At 34.1% G+C, this 14927-nt stretch overlaps 1 protein-coding gene and 1 long non-coding RNA gene across 2 annotated transcripts; one reads left to right on the forward strand and one right to left on the reverse strand.

The window, feature by feature from the left end:
- The first annotated feature begins 2940 nt into the window (after positions 1 to 2940).
- On the forward strand, positions 2941 to 6242 carry LOC147392633 (uncharacterized). Its single transcript, XM_086455576.1, has 4 exons — positions 2941 to 3463; positions 3556 to 3705; positions 3788 to 3934; positions 4239 to 6242. The coding sequence occupies exons 1-4, from the start codon at positions 3064 to 3066 to the stop codon at positions 6218 to 6220; spliced, it is 2679 nt and encodes an 892-aa protein (XP_086311702.1). The 5' UTR covers positions 2941 to 3063; the 3' UTR covers positions 6221 to 6242.
- Positions 6243 to 6793: 551 nt separating this feature from the next.
- Positions 6794 to 9440, reverse strand: LOC147392634 (uncharacterized). Its single transcript, XR_015182032.1, has 4 exons — positions 9024 to 9440; positions 8246 to 8306; positions 7373 to 7556; positions 6794 to 7084 (listed from the first exon to the last, which is right to left on the reverse strand). It is a non-coding gene; the product is annotated as an uncharacterized LOC147392634 (long non-coding RNA).
- Positions 9441 to 14927: the final 5487 nt, after the last annotated feature.

The raw sequence follows: 14927 nt of genomic DNA on the forward strand, positions 1-14927 counted from the left end.
CCGATTAAATTATCGGATATCCGATATTATCCGATTCGAAATCAAAAATTACTATTCGAAAAGTATCCGAAATTATCCGATTCGAAATCAAAATTTACTATTCGAAAAGTATCCGAAATTATCCAAAACTTAATTTCTATTCGAATTGGGTAAGTGGGTTTTTTCTACTACCTTAGACTTGGGAGCGAGACTAGACATTAGAGCTGCGGCCCCATTACTAGCGTTGCTCTCTTCAATAAAACTGATGGTCGAGCTGATGATAAGCAGAGTTATAATGCCCACAAAGTCCTGCCAATATGGAGGTCTTCCCTACAAATTAAAATTCATAAAAAAAGTAGACAAATTTCCATTCTTTGAATAAAAGGTAGTACAGTTCTCAGTGCTCACTCCTCCATTAGCAAGGGCAATAGCCATGATTGCAGCAGCTTCCATGACCCATGATAAAGGATTCCACTTAAACCCCAAGAACTTCAAGACTTTGCTGTCCTAAAACACCCAGAAATTTAAAAAAATAAAAAATAAAAAAAACATATTTTTGTAGATAAGAAATGGAAGTGTGGAGAAGCAAAGAAATCGTCTTTTCTTCAAGCTTGTAGTGCCCAAAGATGGACAATTTCTCCTGAGCAGCCTCAGTTGTTAAACCCTCTCACTACATCTTAGATTCTCAAAAACCTCTTCAATGGGTATGTTTTCCTGAACTCAGAAACACAAATTTATCAGCAAAAATTTCAGAAAAAAATCAAAAAGCAAAAAAATTTCATCAAGTTCAGATCTAGTACCAAGTCCACAGCCTCCTTTAACACAGCTTCCAGAACTTCAGTTTTGCCCTCCATCACTTCGCTGATGCCGAAGTGAGCCGTTGAGAGAGATTCCGACCGTGACTGTGTTATCGGTTCAAAACGATGAGGGCTGATGTGAAGACGATGAGGGCTGTCGGCTGAAGACTAGTGTTATCGGAATCTTGAGAGATTCCGTCGGGTTGAGATCTTTGAACGATTGAAGACGAAGAGGGCTGTCGGCTGCAGGGCTGAGATTTGTAAATTTTAATCGGCTCGACAGAAGTATTCTAACCTAAAAGAAAAAAATAAAATAATATTTATTTATTATTATTTTCGAATCGGATATTATCGAATTCGAATTCATTGGTATCCGAATTCGTATCCGAAACGCTATCGGATATTAAGAATTATCCGAATCCGAATTCGATATCCGAAAATTTCGGATAATATCCGATTTTTCGAATTCGAATTCGAATTCGGATTCGAATTTCGGTTATCCATTGACAGGCCTAGTTCAGATCAGTTTCGGATTAAGGATGAAATGAAATGGATCAATTTCAGTTCATATGTTCATTAATCCATTCGGATTGGATCAAGTACACATTTAATAAGGATTTAAGTTCATTCAGGGAACTTTAATAAGGAAAGTATTTTTTTTATTTATGAGAAATACCACTTTTAAAATTCAAAGATTTTCAACAAGGGAACATTGTAGATCTCCTCACAAGTATAGGTTGTTAGAGATTTTGAGTAAAACTAACTACATTGATCTAGTTCTCACTACGTGAAAATTCGACATGCCAAGGAATAATATTTTAAAAACTGATTTTGACTACCAAGGACCATTGCACTACGTGAAAACTGAGAAAGCCTACAGGAAAATACGACAGGCTAAGGCCCACGACTTTTAGAAATCGAAATTCGACAGTCAAAGGCCATCAAATTTTTTTATGTTCTCCAGATTAGACAGCTTAGAGCCATTGAATTTCTCTCATCCTCCATTAATTTGATGATTTTGGCCCGTCGAAAAAATATTTGACAATGAAAAATTGGGTGTCTTAGTCCGTCGAAGCCCATCAAATTTTATGAAATTTGACAGTGTTGTGCCATTGAAGATGGAATTTTTTCAGATTGTGTTGAAATTTTGATGTTGCCAAGGTATGAGGGCTTAGAACCGTTGAATTTCTACCTTTCTCCATTAATTTGAATGTTTCGACCCATAAAAAAAAAATTCAATAATAAAAAAGTTGAAGCCTTTGTCCGTCAAATTTTATGTAATTCGAATGCTCTTTTTTCACATTGTGTCTCCTAATTCAAATGTGAAGACACACGCTAGTTTCATTTGTGTTCATATTTTACTTATAGACTTCTAGATGTGAGCATGTCCATAACAAGTTAATTTCGCGTGTTCAGATTTTCTATCACGGCAAGTTGAAAAAGAAAAAAAAAACAATAACAACAAAAAACAAAATAGTGTAAGAACTTTTGCATCTCCTAACATAAATTCGGAGTCCACAAGAATTGTATCGGTGAATATGTAAGTCCACTTAGCAGCACAGGACTAAGGGAAATATTTAAAAAAAAAAAAAACAAAAGGAGAAATTTTACTTAATTGGAGTGAATCAAAGTACACCTTCCCTGTATTATAGATAAATTAGAAGAGAGAAAATAAAAGGATTCTATTACCACATCAACTTTTACTAACAACTCAACTATTCATATGCTATGATACCAATTATTTTGGTTTGGTACCCCTTGTGAGTTGTGACAAGTGTTGATTTTTTGGTAGTGTATTTGAAGATAAGTTTAAAAAAATTATTTATTTTTTTAGATAAATAATTTTGGAAACATATCTGCATAGATAGTTTGGTTGGAGTGAGACATTTGCTTACACTTGAACCGGGTTGGAATATGAGACCAGATCTGTAGAGTTGTGCTCTAGAGATAAGTATGGAGTGGTATGTGAACTAGCTTTTGGAGAGAAAATTCAAAGATTTTTTACTAAACAACATTGTTAGATCTCCTCACACACTCACAAGTACAGGTTGATATCGGTAATAAATTTTAATTTATCTATTACGGCAAGTTGACTCACTTTTATAGAATAACCATAGATTTTTTTTCTTTTTCCTTGAGATTAAAATAAATAAAATTAAATCAAGGGTTCTCTGTCCACTGCCACATCAGCACTGTGTAAGCAAGGAATAAAGCTTTATATAAGGGATGTTGGGTCTAGTTAGATTTTCAGTTTAAAATCAATCAAGCATTGTTTCTTATATATATCATGGAGAGTAGGATAAGGCCTTCTTATATGATGTTGTGTTTGTGGGTTTTGTGGGTAATAGTATTGGTTAAGTTTGAAGGATTAGGGTGTTCGGGATGCTTGGAACAAGAGAGAATTGCTCTTTTGCATATCAAATCTGCCTTCAATCACTCAAAAGGGTCTTTTCTTTCTTCCTGGGACCCTAAAATGGAGACTAATTGTTGTCTGTGGGAGGGATTTTTATGTAACAACATCAACACCAGTAGGCAAGTCATCAAACTCTCTCTTTATAATATCAGGGACAGGTATAATGAGTCAAGAGATTGGTGGTATCTGAATGCCTCCTTGTTTCTTCCCTTTGAGCAACTAAGGACACTTGATTTATCTCATAATTGGATATCTGGTTGGGTTGAAAATGAAGGTAGGCCTCTCTCTCTCTCTCTCACACACACACACACACAAGGGACTGATTCATATCTTCTCTCTCTCTCTCTCTTGTTTTTGTACTCACAGGTTTAGATAAATTATCCAGACTCAACAAATTACAACACTTGGACTTGAGTAGGAACTGGTTTAAGAGTCTAACATCTTTGAGTGAACTTTCATCTCTTAAGACTCTCAATCTCCATTATAATGACTTAGAAGGACCAATTCCAATTGAAGGTAAGCATGTTTAGTCCTGAATCTCAAGGAAAATCTTCTTTTAGTTTTAGTTCATATTTTTATTTAATCTTTACTTTTGTAGAGTTCACTTCTTTGAAAAAATTGGAGGTGTTGGATTTAAGTAGTAACAACTTCAATGGGAGTATTCCTTCATCCATTGGGACTCTAACTTCTCTCACGGCCTTATTTTTGGAATACAATGCACTCAATGGCTCCCTACCAATTCGAGGTAAACAATTTAAAATTGTCGTCAAGTTTCATTACTAAATAATTTTTGTCCAAAACAGATCCTTATTCATTGGATTACTCACTTCCCTACAGAAAATTGATATTTACTTTAATCTGAAATTCTCATAAGTCAGCTAACATTTGTTGTTGTTGTAGTTGTTAGTTCTAGTACTGTGATATGAAAGATAATATAATTACTTTAAATTTACTCATTTTAATAAATTGTTCATCACTTTAAAACCAATATTAGAAGATAAGCATCAGGTGCATCAATCTCACTTGTTTCACTTCTTTCATTTCTCTAGGTTTGTGCAAATTGAAGAACCTTCAAGTGTTAGATCTCAGACGAAATGGATTCAAAGGAAATCTTCCAGCATGCCTCAACAACTTGACATCTCTTCGCCAATTGGATCTCTCTCATAATCAATTGGAAGGAAACATCCCTTCATCCGTATTTCATGGTCTCACATCACTTGAGTTCATTTCTCTTTCTTATAATCGATTTCAGGGCCTGTTGAAAATGAGCACATTTGCTAACAATTCTAAGCTTGAGGTCTTCCATTTTATTAGTCAAAATAGTCAACTTGTGTTAGAAACTGAATATCCACCTTGGATTCCTAGATTTCAATTGCAAGTTCTCGTCTTAAAAAATGGTATCTTGAAACACTCAAATGTTACTCCTAGTTTTTTGTCCACGCAACACGACTTGAGATACGTTGATCTGTCCAATAACAATTTGAAGGGAAAGCTCCCAACATGGATATTAGAGAAGAACACAAGATTAGAATTCTTGAGTCTCAGGAATAACTCCTTCATTGGTCCCTTTCATCTGCCATCTCACTCCAAAAATACTCACATGTCTAGTTTTGACATCTCCAACAACCAAATCCATGGAGAACTTCCCTCGAAAATCGGTTCAATTCTTCCAAATTTAAAGTTCCTAAACATATCTAAAAATTATTTGAGCGGTAGCATTCCCCGGTCTCTTGGAAACATGAGAATCTTGTTGTCATTGGACTTGTCCAAAAATAATTTATCAGGTGAGCTACCAAAATGGATTGGAAACCTTTCCAAACTGGAATATCTCGTCATGTCGAAAAATTATTTTGAAAGTCCTATACCAAACACTTTTTGCAAACTCAAGATACTTCAATTTATCGATCTTTCTCAAAATAATCTTTATGGGACCATGCCTTCTTGCCTCAACTTAACAAATTTGGAGTACATACATTTGCAAAATAATAATGTTAGTGGACGAATACCAAAAGCTTTAGCCCGAAGTTCCTCCCTTGTGACATTAGATATGAGTGATAACAATTTGTCTGGCAACATTCTAAATTGGATCAATGCTTTTTCGAATATGAGAATTCTTCTCTTGAAAAGAAATCGACTTCAAGGTCCCATTCCAAATCAATTGTGTCAACTACTCCACTTAAACCTTATGGATCTTTCTCACAATAATCTGTCTGGTTCAATACCTTCTTGCTTGAAAAATGTATCATTTGGTAAAGCATTGGGTATAAGTAATGATTTTATTCCGCCCGAGAATGCTTGGTTTGAATCTTCAGCCTTTTTCAAATATGGTGCATTGCTTCTTGATTCCGAAGAGTATGGCATTAGTGCAATCGTGAGCGTCAAAGAACTAGAAGATGTGGAGTTTATGACAAAAAGAAGGTCTGAGTCTTACAAGGGTAACATTCTTTACTACATGTCTGGTTTGGACCTATCATGGAACAAACTTACAGGTCATATCCCATCAGAACTCGGTGATCTGTGTGGGATTCATGCGTTAAACCTATCAAACAATTATTTGACAGGACCGATTCCAAAAACATTTTCCAACCTTGAGCAGGTAGAGAGCTTAGATCTTTCTTACAACAGATTGAGTGGGACAATCCCTCCACAGTTGACAAGACTAACATTTTTGGCGGTCTTCACGGTAGCTCGTAACAACTTGTCTGGTAAGACACCGGATATGAAGAATCAATTTGCAACTTTCGATGAAATATGCTATGAAGGCAACTCCCTTCTTTGTGGACCTCCATTACAAAAAAGTTGCACCGCTACTGGCACATCGTCACTAATTCCAAGACCTTCAAATGCAAGAGAAAATGACACAAGCAATCTTACGAGTTTCTATATAAGTTTTGCAGTGTCATATTTTATTGGGTTATGGGGATATGTTGCACTTCTCTACTTCAATTCTAGATGGCGAGAAATGGTGTTTGGTTATGTAAATGCATTTGTAGATTCCTTTCAACACCAAAGAATCTTTAGATGTATCTAAATTTATATTCAAGGATTTTCTCTGTGATGTGTGAACAATTTAGATTAGAAGTAATATTACCACCTTGGATGTGATTATGCATTTTCCCTTTTCTAGAGTTCACTTCTTTGAAAAAACTTGGAGGTGTTGGATTTAAACCAGATATTCACCAGGAAAGCAGAAAATATTCTCTCAAGTCAGTCTATTTAATCGGATATTGGACAAATCCTATGTTATTTTACTTTCTACTCTCCAATTATGTACCACTATTTTATTTGAAGGTGATTTTATGATAAATTGTTACAATTATTACAATCCCAAATACATTATCGGTCGAGACTATCGATTAGTGTAAAAACTTTGCCATGTTCGAACATGATTCCTGAGTCCACATGAATTTTATTAGTGAAAATGATGATCAGAGTTTATTCCATGGCTTCACTAAGGGAGTAGGTGGTCTGGGTGTCGCATTGTGTTTTCACTACCCAGACCACATTGTATGGGAGGTGTTGACCTGGGTCCAATCTGATGGCCCATATCTGGGAATGAACTTCAAATCACGACCCACTGAAAGGGGAATATCACGCTCAGGCATTTGAGAATTGTAATGGTCCAGGCTTAGGCTGACCAAAATCTAAAAGATTCAAGCCCAAATTCAATTACAACAAACACATAACAATATCTCTACCTTGTTTACTATAATGCGATCTGCATAAGCAATTTGCTCGACTGCCTCATTCACTATTCCTTTGGGCTTAACCTCATCCAATTGAAAAGTGGCATGTTTTGCATCAACCAACATAACACCACCATCTAGCTTGACATCGTTGAAAACTTGATCCTCAGCATAAAATGTTTGGATGATACGTGAAGGGTTTGCTAAGCCTACAAAGTTCCAAACAAAAGAACCTTAGAAATTAGAAGATGTACTTGGAAAAAAAATTCAACAAATACAAGCTTCAGAAACTAAGTAACTCTGGAAAAGAAAGTTGGCTTGAAAGTAAATCAGGATAGCCTACAGGTTATGATAAGCTTAACGGAGAGCACCCATCCAGATACATAAGAAATAGACATTTGGTGTCAATTTTTCTAAAAAGTGTGGCATATCCTTACAATAAAAAACTAGAAATGAATATCTTAACATTTGCATTTACTACAATGGGAATGCATTACCTACAGTAGTCTCGATAACTATATGATCGAACTTCCCTTTCTTCTTAGCAACCAATTCTGAAATCATCCGAACAAGATCACCTCTCACAGTGCAGCAGAGACAACCATCATTAAGCATAACTATGTCCTCAGCCCCAGTAGTTTTCGCAGCAATTAAAGAACCTTCGATATCCACTTCACCAAACTGCAAGTTGAACACGAGAAAAAAAAATGTCGAACTCTACATAAGTTCATGACTGACTGAATTGTTTACACGCATGACCCATTTGATAATCATTTCTCATAAGCAAGGTTTAAAATTCGTATCGATTGAATGTTTCAGTTAATGAAAAAACTGATACAGCATCAGCCGATACATTTGATACAAACCGAAATATTCCGAGACATACCAGATACATTCCCGAAACATTCATTGTTTCTTCTCGGGTGATACCGAGACATACCGACAGATACATTCCGATATTTTAAACCATGCTCATAAGCATGGTTCAAAGCATTCTTCCATCTCAGAATGTCTGAGGCAAGAAATATCAATCTCAACGGTGATCAGAACGATAACTGGAGGGATTATCTTAAGGAATGGCTCAGTTTATCGCGTCATCTACTATATGTGTATCATACCATATCGTTTGAGATGTCTCAGCTTTTCAATTCAGTGAAACACGCTTTGAGACCAATACCTTAAACCATGCTCATAATTGCCTCCAAAAAAATTTCACCCAACAATGGTATATGAAACTTAAAAAGAGAAGACACACACAACAGTATTCAACTTTTAGATCCATAAAGGAGGCAAAACATATTAATCACTTAATCTCAATGACCAAATGCAACAAAGAAAAAATAATAAACTATTTAATATCCAAGCCATACCTCGTTTTCAATCACCGCAATTTCCACGCTCAGCAGTCAAAATATGGTTAAGTAAGGTTGTCTGCTCAAATGAAAACAATATAGACTAATTAGCTAAAAGTTAAACATCAGCTTACCAATCCATGTACCTCATGGCTTCTTTGCATAACAAATATAGATTAAGCTACACACAGCAAACAATACTACAATTTCTAGTTAAGAAGCTAAAAAGATTCTCGACAAACCCACTTTGGATTATTGGCTTGAAATAATAGTGTCAAATACATGAAATATGATATTTCAGAGTAACCAGAGAGGACTCACTAGCTGCAGCGATTCTGACTATCATAACAAAGTTTGGATACGGTAATTATTCGGCAGGAATTCAATTCCGATAAATTCGGGAAAGTTACATTAAAAAAATGGGGAAATTTTTAGAAATACACAAATGACGTTTCTGGGTTTCTTCCCAAAACCGATCATCTTCGACCTTCCTAAAAAACCAATCTTTCTTGAGTAAAATAAAATTTTGAGCCAGAAGGGTAACAATGTCACTATTTGTGAGGACATGAACTTAACAGAATCAAATATAACACAATACGAATCAAATAGTTGTGAATGATGCTTTAAGAAAATTTAAAAATTTTATCTTTCATAATGTTAACATGACTTCAATCAATTAAACCCATTACTTGGTAGCTCAATCCGACAAAAATACGAATCAAATGGTCATAAAATGGTGCTCTTCAAACATCTACGCTACCAAATTTCATGAAAATTAGGTCAAATATCAAATTACCTTTCCAGAACCTAAGAACCCAGCAATAATTGTAGCTGGTATTCGATCATCTGGAGGGATTTTCGTCAAAACATCGGAACTCTCGCTTTGGGTCGTCGCTGCTGCAGATGTAAAGCTACGAACGCGGTTCTTCGATAATGAGGAATTCGAAACAAATTTTAAATCGATTGAAGATGTTCGAAGAGTACGATAAGGCAGAGCTCTGTGTCTCCATAGAAGAGGAAGGGTTGAGGTCTGAAGCCTTGGTGTGCTTTAGTAATCTTACAAAGGTCGTCGCTAAATCTAACGACATTGTAGCTTTTCTCTCTGTGTGATAGAGAGAGTGAAGGGGTTTTTGATGTTTCTCTGGTTGGTTATTGCTGAATTTGTGTCTTGGTTATTGCTTCATGGCCTGTCTGTGCAGACTTCATACGCTGTTAAAGGCGGGGGCAATAGAAACTTTCTTTATTATTACATTAAAAATTAGAGAGATTCTTTTGTCACCCCAATTCCTAACCACCGAAATTATTACACATTTGGTGTGGCAATAGAAGTTATCTAAAAATAAAATAAAACAAGTTAATTATAACATTCATGATTTGATGAATTTCCTTACTTACTTAGTAAGATTTTAAATCTTACTAAGAATCATTTTACTAAAATGGATTATCATGTTGGCCATCCAACACCACAGCCCTTTAGATTTTATAAAAAAATTCAAATTTAAGAAGAAAAAAAAATTAGGCTTGTACAAGATTTTGAAAATGGATAACTACTAAATTCCCATAGAACTCCAAAATTTAAAATTAAAGTTGAAGAATTTTATCCTCTGCAATCCTATGAGATCGGATCATGTTTTTGGATGCCACAAGATGAGTTGAACGATAATTAGTAAGACTAGTTAAATTTTTCTTCTGTTTTTTTTTTTTGTTTCAAATTGATGACTTATCACTTGTTTCAAGGATTGTAAATTGTAGATATTGACAATTTGAAATATTGATCTCGATTAATCAATGTTGGAACAAGGACAATCTTGACCATTTGACGGTCAATCTCAAAATTCACGTTTGAATGTTGAGATTGACAATTTATTATCTTCGAACCTGATTGCTATAAAAGACCAATCTTGATGATAGGAACAAATGATGTTTGCAAGGATTTTAATTGTCCATCTAGACCATTTGAATTATCAATCTCATGGATTGAAAGTGACATTAAAAAAGAAAAAGTCTATTAAATCAATCATTAACTTATCACAAGAAGTAAAGGAGGTTTTTAAGTAATTTTTCCACATATAAATGGTCTAAACAGGCTCAATAGCAGTATTAAAACCTTGCCTTTGTTGGCGTTAAAGACTGCTGCGTCACTCCAGGGTACTAGGTCTTTGTTGGTTTGTGGAAGGTAGCATCACTTCACGATAAATCTAGATTCCTTCCCAAATATCTCTTGTTGGCCTTTATTGAAAAATATCATTCCGACAAGGCAGTATCTGATTTGAACCAATTTCTGAAGGAGATGCCACACGACCCATGGACCATAGGACCGATTTTGATTTGGTTGCTTTATCAATGGGTGTCATGTTATAGATGGGCCGGGCCAATCATTGTTCAAGCTATTTAACGGCCCAAAAACAATGAGGGTTCTATGAAGTGAATTTGTTGGTGTTTATTGATTGAATCGTGATACTCTGACTACCCCATGTGGCACATTCAATTGACTACCTGACATGACAAGTTTGGGAATCGTAGATATGTGCTCCTTGGGATACACAGCTCCCTTGGGATACATTTTCTATGGTCCCAAACTTGTCATGTAAGGGTAGCCGGTTGAGTTTGTCACGTGGGGTAGTTAGATTATCAAACACAATTTATGATACATTCTAAAACTATAAAGGAGTGATGTTAGATACACTTCTTTGATTGATCAATGAAAATATGAATAACATGTTCATTAGGAAAGTTTCTTGACCAACCATCCATGTGGCATCCAAAAACCGATTAGACATCATAGAGACGTAGGTCACAAAATTTTAAGAACTAAAATAAAAAGACAAAGTTATTTTCATCGTTGAATTAGTTTTAAATTTAGGAGTTCATAGTAGTCCATTTGAAAGATTTGGATTAAGCCCAACAATTTTTGTTTTGTTTTTTTGTTTCAATGTAAGTAGTTCAAGGAAATTTAGGGGGCTATGGTGATGGATTGCAAATGTGAGAATTCATGTGGGCCCAACAACTTTTAGTAAGATTTTGAATTAGTAGTAATGGTGATGATGAGATTGAATATGTTAATGGTGATGGTGATGGTGATGGTAATAATGACAGTGGTGATAATGAGGCCATTGAGATTATTGTTCCCTTGGTTTATAAAAGAAGATCAAAGTCAAGGGACGAATCATCAGTTTGAAAAATTAAAGTGGTATCTCAAATAAATGTAGAGGAGCATATCATTTTTTTTTCTAAAGATGAAAGGGACCTTTGTCACCTAAAAATGTGGATTCCTCCAAAATTTTAAAGCATGATTGCTTCCAAAATCGAATTTATGTTATAGTTTACACTTTACAACATATTACAAGTAACAATTACATGTAAAAAAATGTGTTTTATTCTATTTCAACTTAAAATACATGAATTATTTAGACTAATTCAATAATCTAAAGAGTAATACTTTCACTGGAAAAAAAAAAAACCAAAAAAAATTAATTTGTAAATTTTTCACAAATTAAACGGGAGATTGCTTACAAGGAGTGGGATCTCTTAAAGCACCCGACCAACCCTTGGGGCAAGTGCAATCCCTCATCAAGCCCCAACATACACCAAGTAATTTTTGGGATAAATCCTCGAAGGGCGAAGGTGGCCTGACCTCCGTTTCGTGAGGTGTGTTTATGGCCATCTCGCCAACCTTTAGATAATTATTAGTTGTTTAATTCATTGTGATGTTTCCACACCTTAAAAAATTATAAAATCTCATTTGTGATTTTATTAAGGGACAATGATTGCAAGACCTATTTTTTGAAAATATGTACCAAAAAGTCTCTTCTAGAAAAATATGGACTTTTTAGTACCCAATTTATTAAACATTAGTCTAAAAAGATTTTTAAAGCAAAAATACCATAATTACCCTTTCAATAATTTTAAAAGTTTAAAAAAACATGTTTATTTGAGCTACTCCTACGTTTTATAATTAATGACATGCCCCTTAACTATGATCATCTCTTATAGATCCAGTAAATAAAAGTGTTTCTCTTACTGAAATTAGTAATTTTAAATCACATAGATAATGATGATCATGATGACTACAATAATAATGATGATGATGGAGATGAGTATACAAAGAACAATTTATTTTCAACTTGATCCTAGGTTTCGAAAATGGAGATGAGTACACATTTGTCCAATACTTCACTTTTAAGCCCAAAATTCCCATGGTGTTGCCTTCCCTGGCAAGGTAACATAACTTCTATCCAAAATTGAATGATGGATAAATCTCAAACCCACTATTCTACCTAAACCCAATTATAAAAAGTCTGTCATCCAAGGGCCCAACATTGTTAACTCCTAAAAATCAAGAGAAATTGGTACAAAAGTTCAAATTAAAACATATTTTGAGAAACAGTGTAAAGTTGCACAAAAAAAAAAAAAAAACATCAACACAGAAAAAATCATCCTCTCCAAAGTAACAAAATCAGATAAAAAGCTCTCGATCTTCATTGTACCCGACAAATAAGAACAAAAACCTAAGAAAGAAAAAAAAAACAGGGCAAAAATAGAGAGAGAAGACAAAATAAATATATTAATCACTACTAAAAAAAGAAAGGGTAAGTTTCAGAGAATCCATCAGAGAAAGAGAGTAAGAGAGTAAAAAATGGATGAGAGAATCTATTAACACACCAACTTTTACATGTAACAAATCAATCCTTTTGAAATCTAAGTGGTGTGTTATATAAGTAAAATTGGTGTGATAATGGAAGTTCTCTAAAAGAAAATTGGGTACATCTCCTTCACTTTGGTTAATGAAAAGAGAGCTATTAAGGCACCAACTTTTTCGACATCTTCTTCGATCAAATCCATGGAGAACTTTTATTGAACATCATTGCAATGCTTCCAAAATTATTTGTTTAAAACATGTCTAAAGATTCTTTGAAGGGTAGCATTCTTCAATGGCTAAGTGACATGAGACTTTGTTTGAAAATAATTTATCAAGAGAGCTACCAAATTGGTTTTGAAATTTTTTTTAAGTCGTCAACACTTGTCATGTCGAGAAATTATTTTGAAGATCCTATATCAATAGTTTTTTGCAAACTCGACAAACTTCAATTTCTTGATCTTTCTCAAAATAAACTTTATGGGGCCATACCTTTTTGCCTCAACTTACCAAATTTGAAGTATGTACATTTGCAAAACAATGGTTTATTGGATCAAAACCAAAGGTTTTAGTCCAAAGTTCCTCCCTTGTGACAATAGATACGACACATAATAATTTATCTCGCAATAGTTTGAATTGTATCAATGCTCTTTTCAAATGTGACTATTCTCCCCTTAAAAGGAAATCAACCTCATGGTCCCATTTCAATTCGATTATGTCAATTAGTCAAATTAAACTTTATGGATCTTTCTCACAATAATCTTTTTGGATCAGTATCTTCTTTTTTGAATAATGTATCATTCGATAAAGTAGGGATTACAGAGGATGCCATTAGCCCATCCCATCGTTGCTAAGATATGAAGGTCTTCTAAATTTGTATCGATATGTGGAGTTTATAACAAAAAGAAGATTTGAGTCTTACAAGGGAAACATTTTTAACTTTATATATGGCATGGACCTATCATGGAACATGCCTACGGGTCATATTCCAGAAATCGGAGATCTAAGTGGGATTCACGCATTAAACCAATCCCACGCTAATTCCATTAATATTTTTCAACCTCAAACAAGTAGAGAGCCTAGACCTTTCTAACAACAGATAGAGTTGACGGAACTAACATTTTTATCAATCTTTGTTCGCCGATGATTGCTAAGTGAAAATAGTGCAGAACAAATAATAAAGCACCGTGGCAAGAAATGGTCGATCCACAAGGTTTCTTACTTCTGACTTAAAATAATAAAGAAGTAGAGAAATTAAAACACTTTCTTTTGATGATATTTTCGACAAATCAAGAAGGAAAACAAATGTCAACTAATAAAAACGTCAATGTAAAACTTAAAGCAATCGATTCCATCATGAACACATGATAAACTTAGATTACCTCAATTTTATACTATTACCTCCCTATGTGATTATATATTGGAATAGAGGAAACATATATAAGATGTTGTAATTAGAACTTGTTCAATCCCTTGTGTGTCAATGCCAAATATCATCCTTGAACATAGGGTCGGCACAAAATTTAGGTTATTTAGATGGTCGCCTAAGGGATTTTTTACGAGTAGAAATAAAGACTCCGATTGAGGCATTGAATTAGATAAAAAATATTAGATTCCTAAATGCGTACATTGCCTGTATAATTTTATTAACAATATCTGTAATAGTAGCTCCTGTAGAAAGAAGTTTTCCAAAATTGAAATTAATAAAATCTTATTTACGATCAACTATGTCTCAAGAAAGATTAAGTGGACTATCAATTTTATCTATTGAAAAAGATATATCTCTAAAAATTGAATATAAAAACTTAATTAACACGTTTGCTTCTCAAAAAGAAAGAAAAGTAAATTTTAAATAATTTTTTATAGGCAATGTACGCATTTAGGAATCTAATATTTTTTATGTAATTCAATGCCTCAATTAAAAACTTAATTAACACGTTTGCAACTCAAAAAAAGAAGTAAGTTTTAAATAATTTATTATTATTTAAATAGACAATTATTAATATTTACAGTAAAATAATAAATATAAAAAAGGCCTCGCATTGAGATTTCACCTTAGGCCTC

This window comes from Akebia trifoliata, chromosome 10, assembly GCF_017979445.1.
Source record: "Akebia trifoliata isolate Shusen 1 chromosome 10, ASM1797944v1, whole genome shotgun sequence".
Classification (NCBI taxonomy): domain Eukaryota; kingdom Viridiplantae; phylum Streptophyta; class Magnoliopsida; order Ranunculales; family Lardizabalaceae; genus Akebia; species Akebia trifoliata.

Excerpts from the sequence above, each read along its gene's own strand:
- LOC147392633 (XM_086455576.1), top strand. The coding sequence starts at position 3,064 with ATGGAGAGTAGGATAAGGCCTTCTTATATGATGTTGTGTTTGTGGGTT. Across the intron at positions 3,464-3,555 it reads TGGTTGGGTTGAAAATGAAG|GTTTAGATAAATTATCCAGA; the intron begins GTAGGCCTCTCT and ends TTGTACTCACAG. Across the intron at positions 3,706-3,787 it reads AGGACCAATTCCAATTGAAG|AGTTCACTTCTTTGAAAAAA; the intron begins GTAAGCATGTTT and ends TTACTTTTGTAG.